Source organism: Puma concolor, chromosome C1, assembly GCF_028749965.1.
Source record: "Puma concolor isolate L17-30 chromosome C1, mPumCon1.1.hap2, whole genome shotgun sequence".
In the NCBI taxonomy this organism is placed as follows: domain Eukaryota; kingdom Metazoa; phylum Chordata; class Mammalia; order Carnivora; family Felidae; genus Puma; species Puma concolor.
This window is the reverse complement of record NC_141674.1, coordinates 215884476-215897795: the sequence shown is the minus strand read 5'-3', so window position 1 is coordinate 215897795 and position 13320 is coordinate 215884476. Positions and strand designations below refer to the sequence as shown.

Sequence of the window (13320 nt, the reverse complement as noted above, 5' to 3'; positions counted from 1 at the left end):
TTCCTCTACTTAACTTGTCCTTTAGGACTCGGGATGAGGGCCACTTTCTCTTTTTTTTTTTTTTTTTAATTTTTTTTTTTTTTTCAACGTTTATTTATTTTTGGGACAGAGAGAGACAGAGCATGAACGGGGGAGGGGCAGAGAGAGAGGGAGACACAGAATCGGAAACAGGCTCCAGGCTCTGAGCCATCAGCCCAGAGCCCGACGCGGGGCTCGAACTCCCGGACCGCGAGATCGTGACCTGGCTGAAGTCGGACGCTTAACCGACTGCGCCACCCAGGCGCCCCGGCCACTTTCTCTTAAAAATACTTCCTAATCTCTCCCTAGGCTGGATCAGGCTCCCCTCTTCTGAACCTCACCATATAAATGTTTGTACTTGTCCCCACTATGATGCCATAGCCAATTTTTTGGCTCCTGATCAAAAACATCTCATAGGTTTTTATATGGCATAGGCCCAAGACAGCTCTTAATTCTCTTCTTTATGGGATACCCCAGGGCTCAAACCATTTCTCTCTCAGCTCCCAGCCTCCACGATATCCTCTAGGGTCCCTTCCCTTTAAATCTTGAAGAGTCACCCCAGCATCTCTCATTTTTACTAGCCTCAAGAAAAGCAGAAGTTCCTTTCTTTTTAGTGGTTTTGCTGCTAATCACTACTAGGAAACAAAAGAAAAAAATAGCAAAAATAATTACATTCAAAAACAAACAGTGCTGTGATCCCTGGACCACACTTCCTGACTCCCTTTGGAGATGGTAAAAGGAAATCCTAATGGACCTTCATCTTGTATTGTTATTTCTAATAACAATAGAGCTAACCAACCACCCCGCCCACTAAGCTTTCACTTAAGGCAAATCACTTGCATCCCATCTTCCAGAGGCTACTCTTCCCAACTTGAAGCTGGATTCGAGCCAAAATAGTCAGGACTAAAAATCTGTGCTCCATAGACACAGGCAAGCAATTAGCATCTCTAAGGCTGTCTAGACTGAGTGGCTCCAAGTCAGCTCACCAAACTTCCACCCAGGCTTGTCCTCATATTCTCTAACCAGACCGATTCCTTATGCATCTGGGAACTTGGTCTAATTCATCTTTACATGTCCAGCATCAGACAGAGGCAGAAACAAACATGTTTAATGAATGGACTTCTAAAATCAAAGCAATACAAAGCAGAATAGGATAAGTGCCAAACAGGAGGTTCAGACAATACTTTAAGAGTGGGCCAAAGGCTAGCGAAGAGAGAACAGTGGGAAAATCAAGTATGGCATCTAGATCTGAAAACCAAGCTCAACGCAGCTGGGACTGCAGAACAGTGAAAGCATCTTAGAGTTTCACATGTCAACAGCAACAATGACAATGTAGCTAACTGACTTGATAAATGTGGGGGGTGGGGTGCAATTATAGTTCTAGGTTACGCTCATAGAAGTCGGGCCCACAAAATAGAGGAGGTTAGAGCTCTTCTTTAACCTGAGCGCATCAGTTTAGACTACAGTACCCAACTCCGGGCGCTGGACTTTTAGGATGCTGGCAAACTGGAATCTTAGGAACAGTCCTTAGGAACCATGTGGTGAAGAGTGTAAAAGCCAAACATGTATGGGAATGCAAGCTGGTGCAGCCACTCTGGAAAACAGTATGGAGGTTCCTCAAAAAACTAAAAATAGAACTACCCTACAACCCAGCAATTGCACTACTAGGCATTTATCCAAGGGATACAGGTGTGCTGTTTCGAAGGGACACATGCACCCCATGTTTATAGCAGCACTATCAACAATAGCCAAAGTATGGAGGGAACCCAAATGTCCATCGATGGATGAATGGATAAAGAAGATGTGGTATATATATACAATGGAGTATTACTCGGCAATCAAAAAGAATGAAATCTTGCCACTGGCGACTACGTGGATGGAACTAGAGGGTATTATGCTAAGTGAAATTAGTCAGAGAAAGATAAATATCATATGACTTCACTCTTATGAGGAATTTAAGACACAGAACAGATAACATAAGGGAAGGGAAACAAAAATAATATAAAAACAGGGAGGGGAACAAAACAGAAGAGACTCATAAATATGGAGAACAAACTGAGGGTTACTGGAGGGGTTGTGGGAGGGGGGTGAGCTAAATGGGTCAGGGGCACCAAGGAATCTACTCCTGAAATCATTGTTGCACTATATGCTAACTAATTTGGGTGTAAATTAAAAAAAAAAAAAAAATATATATATATGTGTGTATATATATATATCTAAAAAATATATATTTTATATATATATATCTATCTAAAAAATATATATTTTATATATATATATATAAAATATATATTTTATATATATATATATATATATATATATATATATATATATATGCCAAACATGTAACAATGGTCTGAAAACTGCAGACTTTTGGGGCACCTGGCTAACTCAGACAGAGGAGGATGTGACTCTTGGTTTCAGGGTCACAGGTTCACACTCCACATTGAGTGCAAAGATTACTTAAATAAACTTAATACACCTCAGACTTTTCACATGAAAAACAAAAACAAAAGCAAAACCAGGGTCAGGAGTGAGGTCTCCAATTGCTAATTTCAAATCAACGAAAGCTTTGGTTCTTTTCCTACACAGCTAGAAGAGAGAGGTTAAAAAATTTGGGCATACTACAAGGAACAGTTAATAGTTAGAACTAATTGAAAATGATCCAGGTTAATTTTTGCCAAGAGGTACATGAATCAAGGTTAAACAACAAACCTGGGTTTGAATCCCACCATATGGGCCTTTCTATCTGTAGGGACTCATTTTCCTATTTGTAAAAGGCGGTAACATGATCCCCTTTGTAGGGTTAAGAGTAGAAATAATATATGAAAAGCATCTAGCAAGATGCCTATGGAAGCCGTTACCCTTCTTTTTTCTTTTTTAAGTATGTGTCACACCCAGTGTGGGGCTTGAACTCACAATGTTGAGATCAAGACCTGAGCTGAGATCAAGAGTCAGATGCTTAACCGACTGAGCCACCCAGGCGCCCCCCCCCCAACCCCCATTGTTACCATTCTTAAATTAGCTTACTGCAATCCCCAAATCCAAATGATTTGGATGGGACTGGGCTAGATGACCCACAAAAACACCTTCCTAAGATGAAATTTTGACCTGTTCAATTCAGTGGAAGAACAGGTATAGGATTTGCAGAATCCTATAGGGACTTAGATCTGGAGTTAGGTGCTGCAGAGATTAAGACGAGGGGTATACATAGGGGAGCGGAGGGCAGGGTGGCCATTCCTACTGAAATGGGCTCAGCTAAGCAGCAGGCTGGGGAAACGTTCAGCCAAAGACTTCTTCCAAGCAGCAGAGACTTCTCAGCAACCAGGAAACATTCCTGAGGAGCTGCGGAGAGTGCTGGAATCTAGGACTCCTCAATTTGCAAACCAGCACTCATTGTACTGGAAAAAACCCAAAGTCCCATCAGCAGCAGGTCACAACCTAAATCAACAGCGATTCCACTTTACGTTTATTCCTATTAGCAATTAACAATGTACCTTTAAGCAACGCTGAGTGTGATTTGGTCCTTACCACACTCAGAGCAGCAGCCGGGCACTAACCACTAACGTGGTTTAGGTAACAATGGCTGGGTAACTCTTCTACTGTCAAATAACTGGTAACTGGCGGGTCTGGGGCTGGAAACCTAGGTCTCTGGGGATCAGACAGATTTCCTAGACGGCTGGAAAAGAGGTAAGAACTACCTCAAGATACAAATCGCTAGAGGGGAAACATGCAAAAATACTCTGCATGTCCTTTTTGCATTTCCAATTGTCTGATGCTGGACCGAGGAACCAGATAGGGTACATACAGAAATGGGAGAAGGGGGCAATGGCAAGTACGCTCGTTGGGCAAGAACACAGAAGCTCCTGGTGAGTGTGTTGGAAGAAGGGAAAAGGGGGAGGAGAAAGGAAGTGGGAAGGAGCCTCAGGAAGACGGAGAATTCCGTAACTGAGCAGCCAGTAGGCGCCACAGCCACATTACCTCTCTGTATTCACAACTCTGCGACCCGGACTCTGTTACCGTCCCCACTCTGCAGATGAGGGGACTGAGTCAGAGAAGCGAGGTGACCTTCCTAGGCTAGAGCGTGTGTGGAAAGCTGGATTCAGAGGCAAGGAGGCCAGGCAGCGGAAACACCCAAACCGCTGTGGTCTCCGCCCTTCCACGCCGCTGGCAACCTGCACCCACCGGGGCGGGGCGTCCACAAGTCTCCTTCCGGGCGGTACTGCCACCTCCTCCCCGGGACCCCGCGCTCCGCCCTCGGTCCGTACGACCCCGAAGTCTCTGGGGCCCTTGCATCACGCCTCCCCAGACCCCTCTTCGTCCCCGCTGGCCGCCTGGGCCGGGGAGGCCCGCAGCCCAAGCCCGGGAGGGAGGCCGGCGCCGGAGAGCTTTGTCGCCTCCAGCCCCGGTGGGGGCGGGCGCAGGGAACGGTTGGGGGAAGGGGCCCCGGGGGGCGGCCACGCGCCACTCACGCGTCGAACTTGTTGTTCATCCTCTCACCGCCGCCGTCGCCACTGCCTCACGGAGTGACTTCCGCTCCGCCAGGTCCCCTCCCGCTTAGGGCCCGGTCACTTCCGGCTGCGCATGGCGCAGCGGAACGTCTGCGCGCTGGCCCCGTGTGGGACAAGTATCCCGGGACGCCCGCCCTGGGCGGCTGCGTGGAGGCTGGGGCTTCGCGGTCCCTGCGGGCTGCGGGCCTCAGCGCTACCTGGGTTCCTGTCGCCCTCCTGCCCGCCTTCCCGGTGGCTCCAAGGAAACAGTTTCCGTCCGATGGAGGGTCCCGACCTCCTCCCGGGGCGGCTGGGAAGAGGCAGAGCCGCGTCGCTGACTGTGCGGGCTCCGGACCGCCTGCTTCGTACAAATCCCGACTCCACGCCCTGTGCCGGCTGCACCATCCTGGACTGTGTTTTAACTTCCCCTAGACGGTTTCCTCTTCTGTACTGTCCATACTGTATTACAGTACCTGCCTCTTCGTGTTGCCGTGTGGATCTGACGGGATAATCAGTGCCAGGCGCTAGACACAGCAACCCTCAATAAGTGTAGTATTTTTAATTTTGCTTATTTGTGCGAGGAGCTAAAGAGAACCACAGATGGGCCCACCATCATCAAATTGCCTCCAGGATCTAAGTCTCTGCTCCAAATACACAGGGGCAGCATGCACCTACACTGGAGTTAATGGAATGAACCTGCTGGTGATTGAGCACCAAAGCCAGCCACCCTGTACTTGGGCACCCTGTACTTGGGAGAGGGGGGTTATTTCTGGGGTCCTCTCCCCTCCCCCAACAATGTCCCATGATCAGGTCTTCATGTGGCATGTTCACATTTTTGAATCACTTTGATCTGCACCTTTGATCCTCTGATGAGGGTAGATAGGAACTGAAATCTGTACCCATATTTACAGATGAAGTTGTTTCATCACAATCAGAACTCTGGCCGGAGCTGTACTCTCCAAAGCAGGGCCTTGCCTCTCTCCCAGGAAGCCCTCAGCTGGCCATCTTGTTTCCTAAGTGGGGCCAAGTGAGGCTGGTCAGGGTCTCCTTCCAGAAGGCAAAGCCCAGAAGTTCCCTGTTACCTCCCAGCCTCTCTGCCTAGCTCTTCCTTGTCTTAACCAACCTTTGACACCAGTGCAAATGCCCTGGCCTTTGAGAAGAGAAGGAAGAGGGGTCTGTTTTCCAGGCCATGGAATGAATCTTCCTTGGAGTGTCTAAAACTGAGTTGGGAATTCTGGACTCCAAACTTTATTTGGCCACCAGTGTTCTGAGAAGCCCCTGTTACTCTGGGCCCCAATTTGCCCATCTAAAACATGGGGGGAGTAGTGACTTGCTTGTCCATGATGATGTGAAGAGCTCTTAACTCTGAAATCTTTGTGATCAATGATAAAAAATGCATATGGATGGAAAGGTCCCTGGTGCAGGTGAGTGTTGGGTACTCACAGCACCCAGAAGACAGGGGAGGGAGATGCCAGTGGGAGCGGGCTACTGCCATTCTTTTGAGAGAACATTGCCTGCTACTCTTCACATCTCTCTTGACTTCCTTCCTTTAGGAACCTGTGAGGAACTCGTAAAGAGGAAAGGGGGCCTAGGCCTAGAGGGATGGGACCTTGCCTAGTTGGGGACATTGTAAAAAACAGAGTCCTTGGGGCTTCAGAAATGATGGGAGTTGCTAATGCTTTGCTGAAGTGAGGGGATTGCCAGGACTAGGTAGCCAGTGCCACGCGGATGCTGATCCCAACAGCACACCCTGCCCACAGCCGTTCTCAACCACTCCAGGACTCCAGCTCGGTCTCTTTATTTCCCATGCTTTTCTCGGGGCCTGTTGGCTCACATGGCCATGAAGGGCACTTCCCAAAGAGCATGCTCATGATCTCAGCCACTGAAGAACACAGCCAATCAGAATCCACGTGGCTGGCGGCCGATGGTTGGCTCAGTCAGGCGAGGGCAGGTAGGAGCGGGGGTCTCCAGGGAACGGAAGAGGGGGCACCTGGTTGTAGTGGGCCATGAGGAAGATGCCAGCAGTGCCACAGACAAAAAGGGAGAGCATGGCCAGGAAGCAGACACGGTCCAGCACGCGGCCCACCAAGAACCACTCCTCGCTCCCCTGAGGGCGGGAGGCAGGTGTGGGATGACCGGCAGGAACACCAAGCCTGCCCTGGATCACTGTGCCGTCCTTGGCCCGCCAGCAGGCCTCTTATTCTCCATTTCTTTGGGTCCCTCTCACCTACTTCCAGGCCTGAACCTGTGTTCTGCCATAGTCCCCTGGCACTGATGTCCCCATTCCACTTTTTCCTTCCCACTGCCCTGCCATGGCCACTCCACTCATCTTGCCCGCATCTTAAGTCCAAGTCCCTCACCGGGTACTCAGTTCCCCTTACACTGTCAAAGTGACTTTGCTGGTGGCGGGCAAGGGCAATGAGGTTGCAGGCTTCCACACAGGCCTGGATGGCCGGGGCGGCCTGCTTCAGGCTGCCACACAACTCTCGGCTCTGCCCTGGCTCCGGGCCTTTCTCTGTTGAGAGAGGGTAAGGTTTGGGAATCAAGTGGAGAAGAAATAGTCTGAGAAGGTAGCCTCTCCTGAGCGACCCCAGTGTCTCTCTCCCCAGCTGGACACTTACCAACACTCATCTGCTGTGTCCGGTGCCTTGGCCAACAGATAGCCCTCCCCGTCAGATAGCAGGCCAGAGTGAGCACTGGAGTGTCCCCAGTGTCATACCTCCTGCCTCACCTAGCTTCTCCAGCGCCGCCCTCACCAGCCCGTTGCGCTGCCGCTGCCGGAAGAGAAGTTCACTGCGAGGCAGGCAGAGACCAACGTCTTCCCCAGCTGTGATTGACCATCCCGGAGAGGAGCCATTCTGCAGCCGGCGCCCCGTGTCTTGCACAGCCACTGGGACCAGTGGGCGAACGTGCATCCGCAACAGCTGGGGCAAGAGCCGCAGGAACACCTGGAGAGAGGATGTTCTGGGGCGCTTAGCTTAGTAGCTGGCAGACCTGGACGTGTGGGCAGCCAGGCTGGGCTTCAGAGCAAAGAGTGAAGGTTGGCATGGAGGGCTCAAGCTACCAGGGGTCCAGAGGCAGCACCTTAGGGACAGTGGCTTGACACTGGTACAGCTTGGCTGTTCTGTGCCAGGCACTGAGCCTAGGTCCCCAAACCTGTGTGCAATTCGAATCACCAGGGTACTTGCTGCACAGCCTGCACGAGGCCACAGGCTGGCCCCACCCTTGCTGTTCCAGCCCCGGACGCCTGAGGCGGGCCTGGGAATCTGCATTTGCAACAAGGGTCCCAGCTGACTGCTGCAGGTGGGCTGCAGATGGCCTGGAGCCACCTGGGTAGAGCCAGATGGCCTGGGTAGAATCTTGCTTCTCCTTCCCAGCCATGCAACCTTGGGTGAGCTAATGAACCTCTCTGTGTCTCAGTTTCCTCATTTGTAAAACGGAGGTGGCACTAATACCCACCTCATAGGAGTTTTATGAAGATCAAATGAGTTAGTATGTATGATGCACCTGCCACAAAGCAAGCACTCAGTATTATTATTAATCCGTCTGGATTAATCCACATGCTTCAAGATACACACAGGGCAGGTTTGTTGCTGAATGTGGCAGTTGAGTAGGGAAGGGCAAGGGGGTGGAGAGGAAGACGCATGTGAGTGGACTGGACTGGAGGATGCTGGAGTGGGCAGAGAGGGGCCTTGCCTTTCGGACCCTGCGGGCCATGGAGTGTGTGTGGGGGGACCGCAAAGACACGTTGAGCACGACCACGGCATTCACGACAATGAGGATGGTCACCACCAGGAGGAAGGTCAGGTACCTGCCAGGGTCAGGTAGGCGGGAGGTGGGGCTGGCCCGCTGGCACCGACTCCATCTCCAGACGCACCCCACCCTTAGCAGCTGATTCCCCCAGATCTCCTAGGGTGAGGGGTTGGCATTGAGGGTGGGAGGGTGGGAGTGGCAGAAGGGTAGTGCCCCGAGTTCCAGGAAGGGGAGGGCGGGAGGGGGTGGTAGGCGTGAGGGCCAGCCTTACTTGCTGATAAGTGGCACTGCCTGGGAGGTCTCGGGCACCTTCTTGGCCACAAGGAAGAGGAAGACGGTCTGGGCCAGGAGCACGTTGATGGCGACGGTACACTTCTGGCCCCCCGCTGCCCGTAACCAAGAGACCCTCAGAGCAGATCTCAAGTTCCCTGCCATGGGGCTCCTCCCCCACCCCATTCCTGTCCCCGGGACAGGTGGTCTCGTGGGTGGTGCCACTCTGTGCCCTCCCAGCTAGCCCCTGTGCTGCCGGCCGGGGCCGTGGCTCCCCTCCCACGGGCTCCAGGTACCCTTGGCAGGAAGGAAGTAGATGAGAATGGCGACGGAGGAGATGAGCACACAGGGCGCGATGATGTTGATGATGTAGAAGAGGGGCTTGCGCTGGATGAGCAGGTAGAAGACCACCTTCTGGTGGCCCGCCTCCTCGGCGGGTGCCTCCACATCCAGCAGCATCTTGGCCGGCCGGTGCCGGATGGCCCACTCCCCGTTCTCTGCGGGCAGCGGGCCAGAGTGAGCACTGGGAGCACAGGCTGGGCAGATCCCCGCAGCCCCTGTGACCCGGCTGTGGGCGGCCAGCCGGGGCCCAAAGCAGTGCCACCGAGGGATGGAAGAAGCAAAGGGAGATTGGATATCTGATCCTCCTCCCACCAAAACCGGAGACATTATCATGGGGAAATCAGAACTCTGCTGGGTCTTTAAAAATCTAGTTTGTGTGGTTTAGTCTAGCCTTCATCTTGAGTTACACGGGAGGGGGTCTGAACCGAGCCTGGCCCTGCCCTGGAGGTCAGGTGCGGCTGGGGTCCTGGGAAGAGGTTACCCGTGAAGGCCTCAGGGTCGATGAAAATCCACTCTATGGTCTGACCATCTTCCTGGCTGAGCTGCAAATTGATCTCATTGGTGCTGTAGGTCTGGGACCTGGGAAGGGGGACACATTTGAGGGCGTATAGATCCACCTACGAGGTCACGTACACAGTCATCTGGGGGCAACCGTGGGCGGTCTTGCCTCAAAAAGTACAGCTAGGAATTTCTGAGCCCTCCGCAGAGCCCTGGCCACGAGATGGGGGAAACGAAGGGAACCCGGGCTCCCTGGAGGTCAGGAGAGTTTCTATTGAAGGGCCAGGAGGCTGCAGCTCAGTGCGCGTCACGGATGTTAAGAGCCCAAGGCCACTCTGTTCCTCCCTTCCACTGCCTCCAGGGCAGGAAGGGCCAATGGTTAGAACATAGAAAACACAGTCTGTACCTCTCAGGTCTGTTTGTTACGGAGGGTCTCCTTGTGAAAAGACTGCTTCTCTAAAGCGTGGGAACCCACTCACACAGACCTCCTTCCCCCCATTTCTGGAAGAGGACAGTGAGAGCGCCTCCACCTCTCCATGGGGAGTGGGGTGTAGCGTCTCGTGTGGGGTGGCGCTCGTGTGTGCATGCTGGTACCTCGCGGGCAGGTGTATGCCTTCTTGCCCACCCGCCCCAGTCATTAACTCCTCCCTTGGGGCACAGGCAGGGAAACTGAGGCAGCGAAGGAGGATGAGCGAGGGGACTGCGGCTTAGCCGGGAGGGACGTGGGCACCTGCAGGTGTCTGGGACTGAGACGGGCACAGAGGCCCCAGAGAGAGGGAGCCGCACCCCTGGCGAGAAGCCTCGCGTCCACCCCCCTCCCCAGCCAGGTTCCTCTTAGGGCAGCTCTCCAGGTCTGCACCCACACCCCCGGTACATGGCCTCACTGGAAGACGAGGGAGCAGTTCTGCCAGTCGAAGGGGAAGTAGGTGACGGAGACGGGGCAGGAGGAGCGGAAGATGGCGGGCGGCAGCCAGTAGACACATCCGTCAGGAGACACCAGCACGTTGCAGTAGAGGGCCACCTCGAACACGCCGTCCACGCTGCGCACAGGCCAGGCCCCGGGGCTGGGGGCTCACGTCCCCGGCGGCCCCGGCTCGGCCGAGTCCCACACCCCAGGCCTGCCTGTGTCCTGCGTGGATGGGGCCTGGGGACGCCAGCCCCTCCCGGGCACAGGGTCCACTACCTCCCCGCCGCGCCCACCTCCAGGCCTCATCATCCCACCCCCTAATCACCACAGCTTCCATGGGAGCCGCCCTCACCCCCAGGTTGGAGGGAGGGCCGCAGCCCAGCAGACGACCGAGCCCAGAGGAGATGGAGTGAGCCAGGTCGAGAGTCAGGTCTGCTGGCCAGGCCCTACCCTCGGCAGCACCCGCCGCATCCAGTATTTCCTGGCCCCGGCAAAGGGGGCCCGCTCTGCACCTTTCCCCAGAGCCCCCCTTGTCCTACCGGGCCCTGCCCTCGTATCGTTTTGTCCCCCCACCCCTACCCGCGCTCCTCCTCACTTGTTCTCCAGGACGACATCCGGCCGCCACACCATGGTGGACGGCACCCTCAGCACCCACAGGCCTCCGTAGTCTTGCGGATCCCAGCGCAGGCGATAGTCACACCACTGCTGCAGGGCGAGTGGGGTTGCCAGACCCCTGCTCTCCGTGGAGTCACCCCCTCCCCAGAAGAGGCGGGGAGGGGGTGGGGGAAGACAGGCAGCTCCAAGGGCCTTGGGACCCCAGGGAGGGGGCCTGATCCAGGGTACAGGACTTCAGGGGGGCCTCTTACCATCTCTATCCACACATTGGTGGTGAGGGCCTCCTCTCGCTCATTCTGGGGGTTCAGAACAGAGGGTTGAGCCCCCATTGCTTGCCGTCTCTGGATGTTAGTCCCTACAGACCCCCATTGGGCGCTACAGGACCCCAGCCTCTTGGGCATCCTTCACCGGAGTTTTCGAGCTCCCCAGCCTCTCCCCTGTGGCGTCCTTCCTCCTCCTGGCTCCTAGAGCCAGCCCCTTCCTCTCCCCAGCAGGTCCCGGGGGGCCAAGTGCACTGGGCCTCCGCCTCCCCTGCCGTCCTTCAAGCCTGTGGCTCACCAGGGAGATGAGGTTGGTGAGGGTGAGTTTCAGGCTGACGTTGACCACGTCCGAATCGCGCTCCGCGGGCCGCAGGTGGGGGTCGTAGTTGTGCATCAGGTCCGCGAGCAGACGCTCCTCTTGGTTCCGGCCCTGGGCTCCTGCAACGGACAGCAGTGAGCCCGGGTGCAGGGGCTTTGGGGCAGAAAGAGTTGGGGGGGGGGGTCACAAGAGGGTGTGATGTGGAGAGGTAGGGAACTAGAGGTGCAGGACAGGTTTCAGTAGCCCTCCAGACCCTCTATCCCCTGAGGCCTTGGATCTCTACTCCAGGCCTCCCCAGGCTCCTGAGCCCCTGGTCCACACCCAGACAGACAGCCAGCAGCGGCAGGAGGAGCGGCAGCCCCTGGCCCCTGTACATGGTGCCGCGGCTCTACAGTGCCGGCTGGGACAGCAGCTCTCCGGCTCAGGGTAGAGAGATGTGGCCTCCGGGTCTCATGTAACAGCCCATGCTCCCACCCCAGCCAGCCTGGCCAGGCCAGCTAGGCCCCACCAGCTGTCTGACCACAGCAGCGTCAGCTGTTCCAAGATGGACAAAATGCCAGGCTCGGGTTACCTGGGCTGGGGAGGGGACAGAGGGGCCCCATCTGCCCCAACAGAGATGGCTCAGCCTCCATCCCCGCTCTCTGACTCCGTTGGCCCAGCCCGTGTTCCTTCCATCTGGGGTGGCGGGGTGGGGCGACTGGAGACACAGCCTTGGACGGACAGGTGTGGGAGGGAGGCAGAGTGCGAGGAAGCGCCCCAAATTGGGCTCCCTCCTTTTGCTCCTTCCGGCGGGTCAGGATTTGGGGAGGTTTAGAGGGGCGTTTTGGACCTGAGCCATGACATGATTGAGGACCATGAACCTGTCCCATTAGCCTAACATCTTCATGGGTTACTCCAATGGGCCAGGACACTGGGGACAAGCCTAAGAGGGAGATGCACTAGGTCGCCCGGGCTTGGATACCTTAATGCAAATTAGGGTGTTCTTCAGGGTCCTTCAGATAACTTGAACTTCAGGCAGTTCAGGGCCCTCCCAGGCTCTGAGGCACAGGACACAGGCCTGGTAAGCTTTGGAGGAAGGAGGGCTGAGGAGGGTCTGGAGCTTGGGGCTCTTGGGAACAGAACAGCCCCTGAATAGGGGCTCCTCGGTGTGGCCTCGGTATTTATTAAGTTATCCACAGACTAAGGGAGTCTCCAGCATGTGGCAGGCACAAGGCTAGGTGGGCTGCAGGGGACTCGCAGGGGACTGCGAGGAGGCAGGGATAAGCCTGAGCGGCTCATAGGACTCAGAGTTCAGTAAGGCAGGCAGTCAAGATCAAGGTTGCGGCCCCCGGAGAGTCAGATGAGGGGACCCAGAAGGGCCAGAAAACACACTCCACCGGCTTTGTAGTTTGAGGTCAGGGAAAGGGTGGGGCTGAGGCTAGTTTAGGAACAAGGGTCCCTGCTGCTGGCTGTGACCATGACCATGGGCTCAGGCCACCTGTCGTTTGACCATCTATTCTAAGCAGACGGGTCAGGACCTCCCAGCAAGTTTGCAAGACAAAGAACGCAGCTTCGACTAAGTGCTACCCACCCTTGGGCATCCTGGGGGACAGGGTGGTGGAGGCCTCTGAGGGCTGGAGGAAAAGTGCCACCTACCTCCTCCCCCACAAACAAATGAGGTCTCCAGCATTTCTCCACATTTCCAATGCGTCAGTACACTGGAAATCAGCCTGCTACTTTCAGTCCTTGGAGATCCGTGTGTGAGCTTGGCTCAGACCCCAGCCTCCACAGCCACAAATCCCTCCTGTCTGTCCTCACCGGGATTCTGGGGTCGGGGGGACAGTGGTGGTGGCACCTGCCTTCCCTGGT

General features: G+C 55.0%; 2 protein-coding genes across 9 annotated transcripts in view; both read right to left on the bottom strand.

The window, feature by feature from the left end:
• The window catches only part of EIF4E2 (eukaryotic translation initiation factor 4E family member 2), a 31169-nt gene extending 26547 nt beyond the window's left edge, over positions 1-4622 (bottom strand). For all 5 annotated transcript variants that reach the window (XM_086719946.1, XM_086719945.1, XM_086719942.1 and 2 more), the window contains exon 1: positions 4491-4622. In XM_086719946.1, coding sequence (XP_086576072.1) covers positions 4491-4510 — 20 coding nt within the window. In that variant the 5' untranslated portion in view covers positions 4511-4622. The remainder of the gene's footprint in view (positions 1-4490) is intronic.
• Positions 4623-6290: 1668 nt separating this feature from the next.
• On the bottom strand, positions 6291-11992 carry CHRNG (cholinergic receptor nicotinic gamma subunit). Of its 4 annotated transcripts, none has more exons than XM_086719941.1 (12): positions 11794-11992; positions 11452-11591; positions 11145-11189; positions 10874-10983; positions 10256-10411; positions 9355-9452; positions 8828-9028; positions 8533-8647; positions 8205-8319; positions 7240-7456; positions 6890-7023; positions 6291-6498 (listed from the first exon to the last, which is right to left on the bottom strand). In XM_086719941.1, the coding sequence occupies exons 1-12, from the start codon at positions 11846-11848 to the stop codon at positions 6442-6444; spliced, it is 1443 nt and encodes a 480-aa protein (XP_086576067.1). In that variant the 5' UTR covers positions 11849-11992; the 3' UTR covers positions 6291-6441. The 4 variants fall into 4 exon arrangements, 3 of the variants coding, with proteins under 3 accessions (XP_086576067.1, XP_025790587.1, XP_086576066.1); XM_025934802.2 differs by having other exon boundaries at positions 6291-6615; positions 11794-11990; XM_086719940.1 differs by having other exon boundaries at positions 6291-7023; positions 11794-11991.
• Between the last annotated feature and the right edge of the window lie 1328 nt (positions 11993-13320).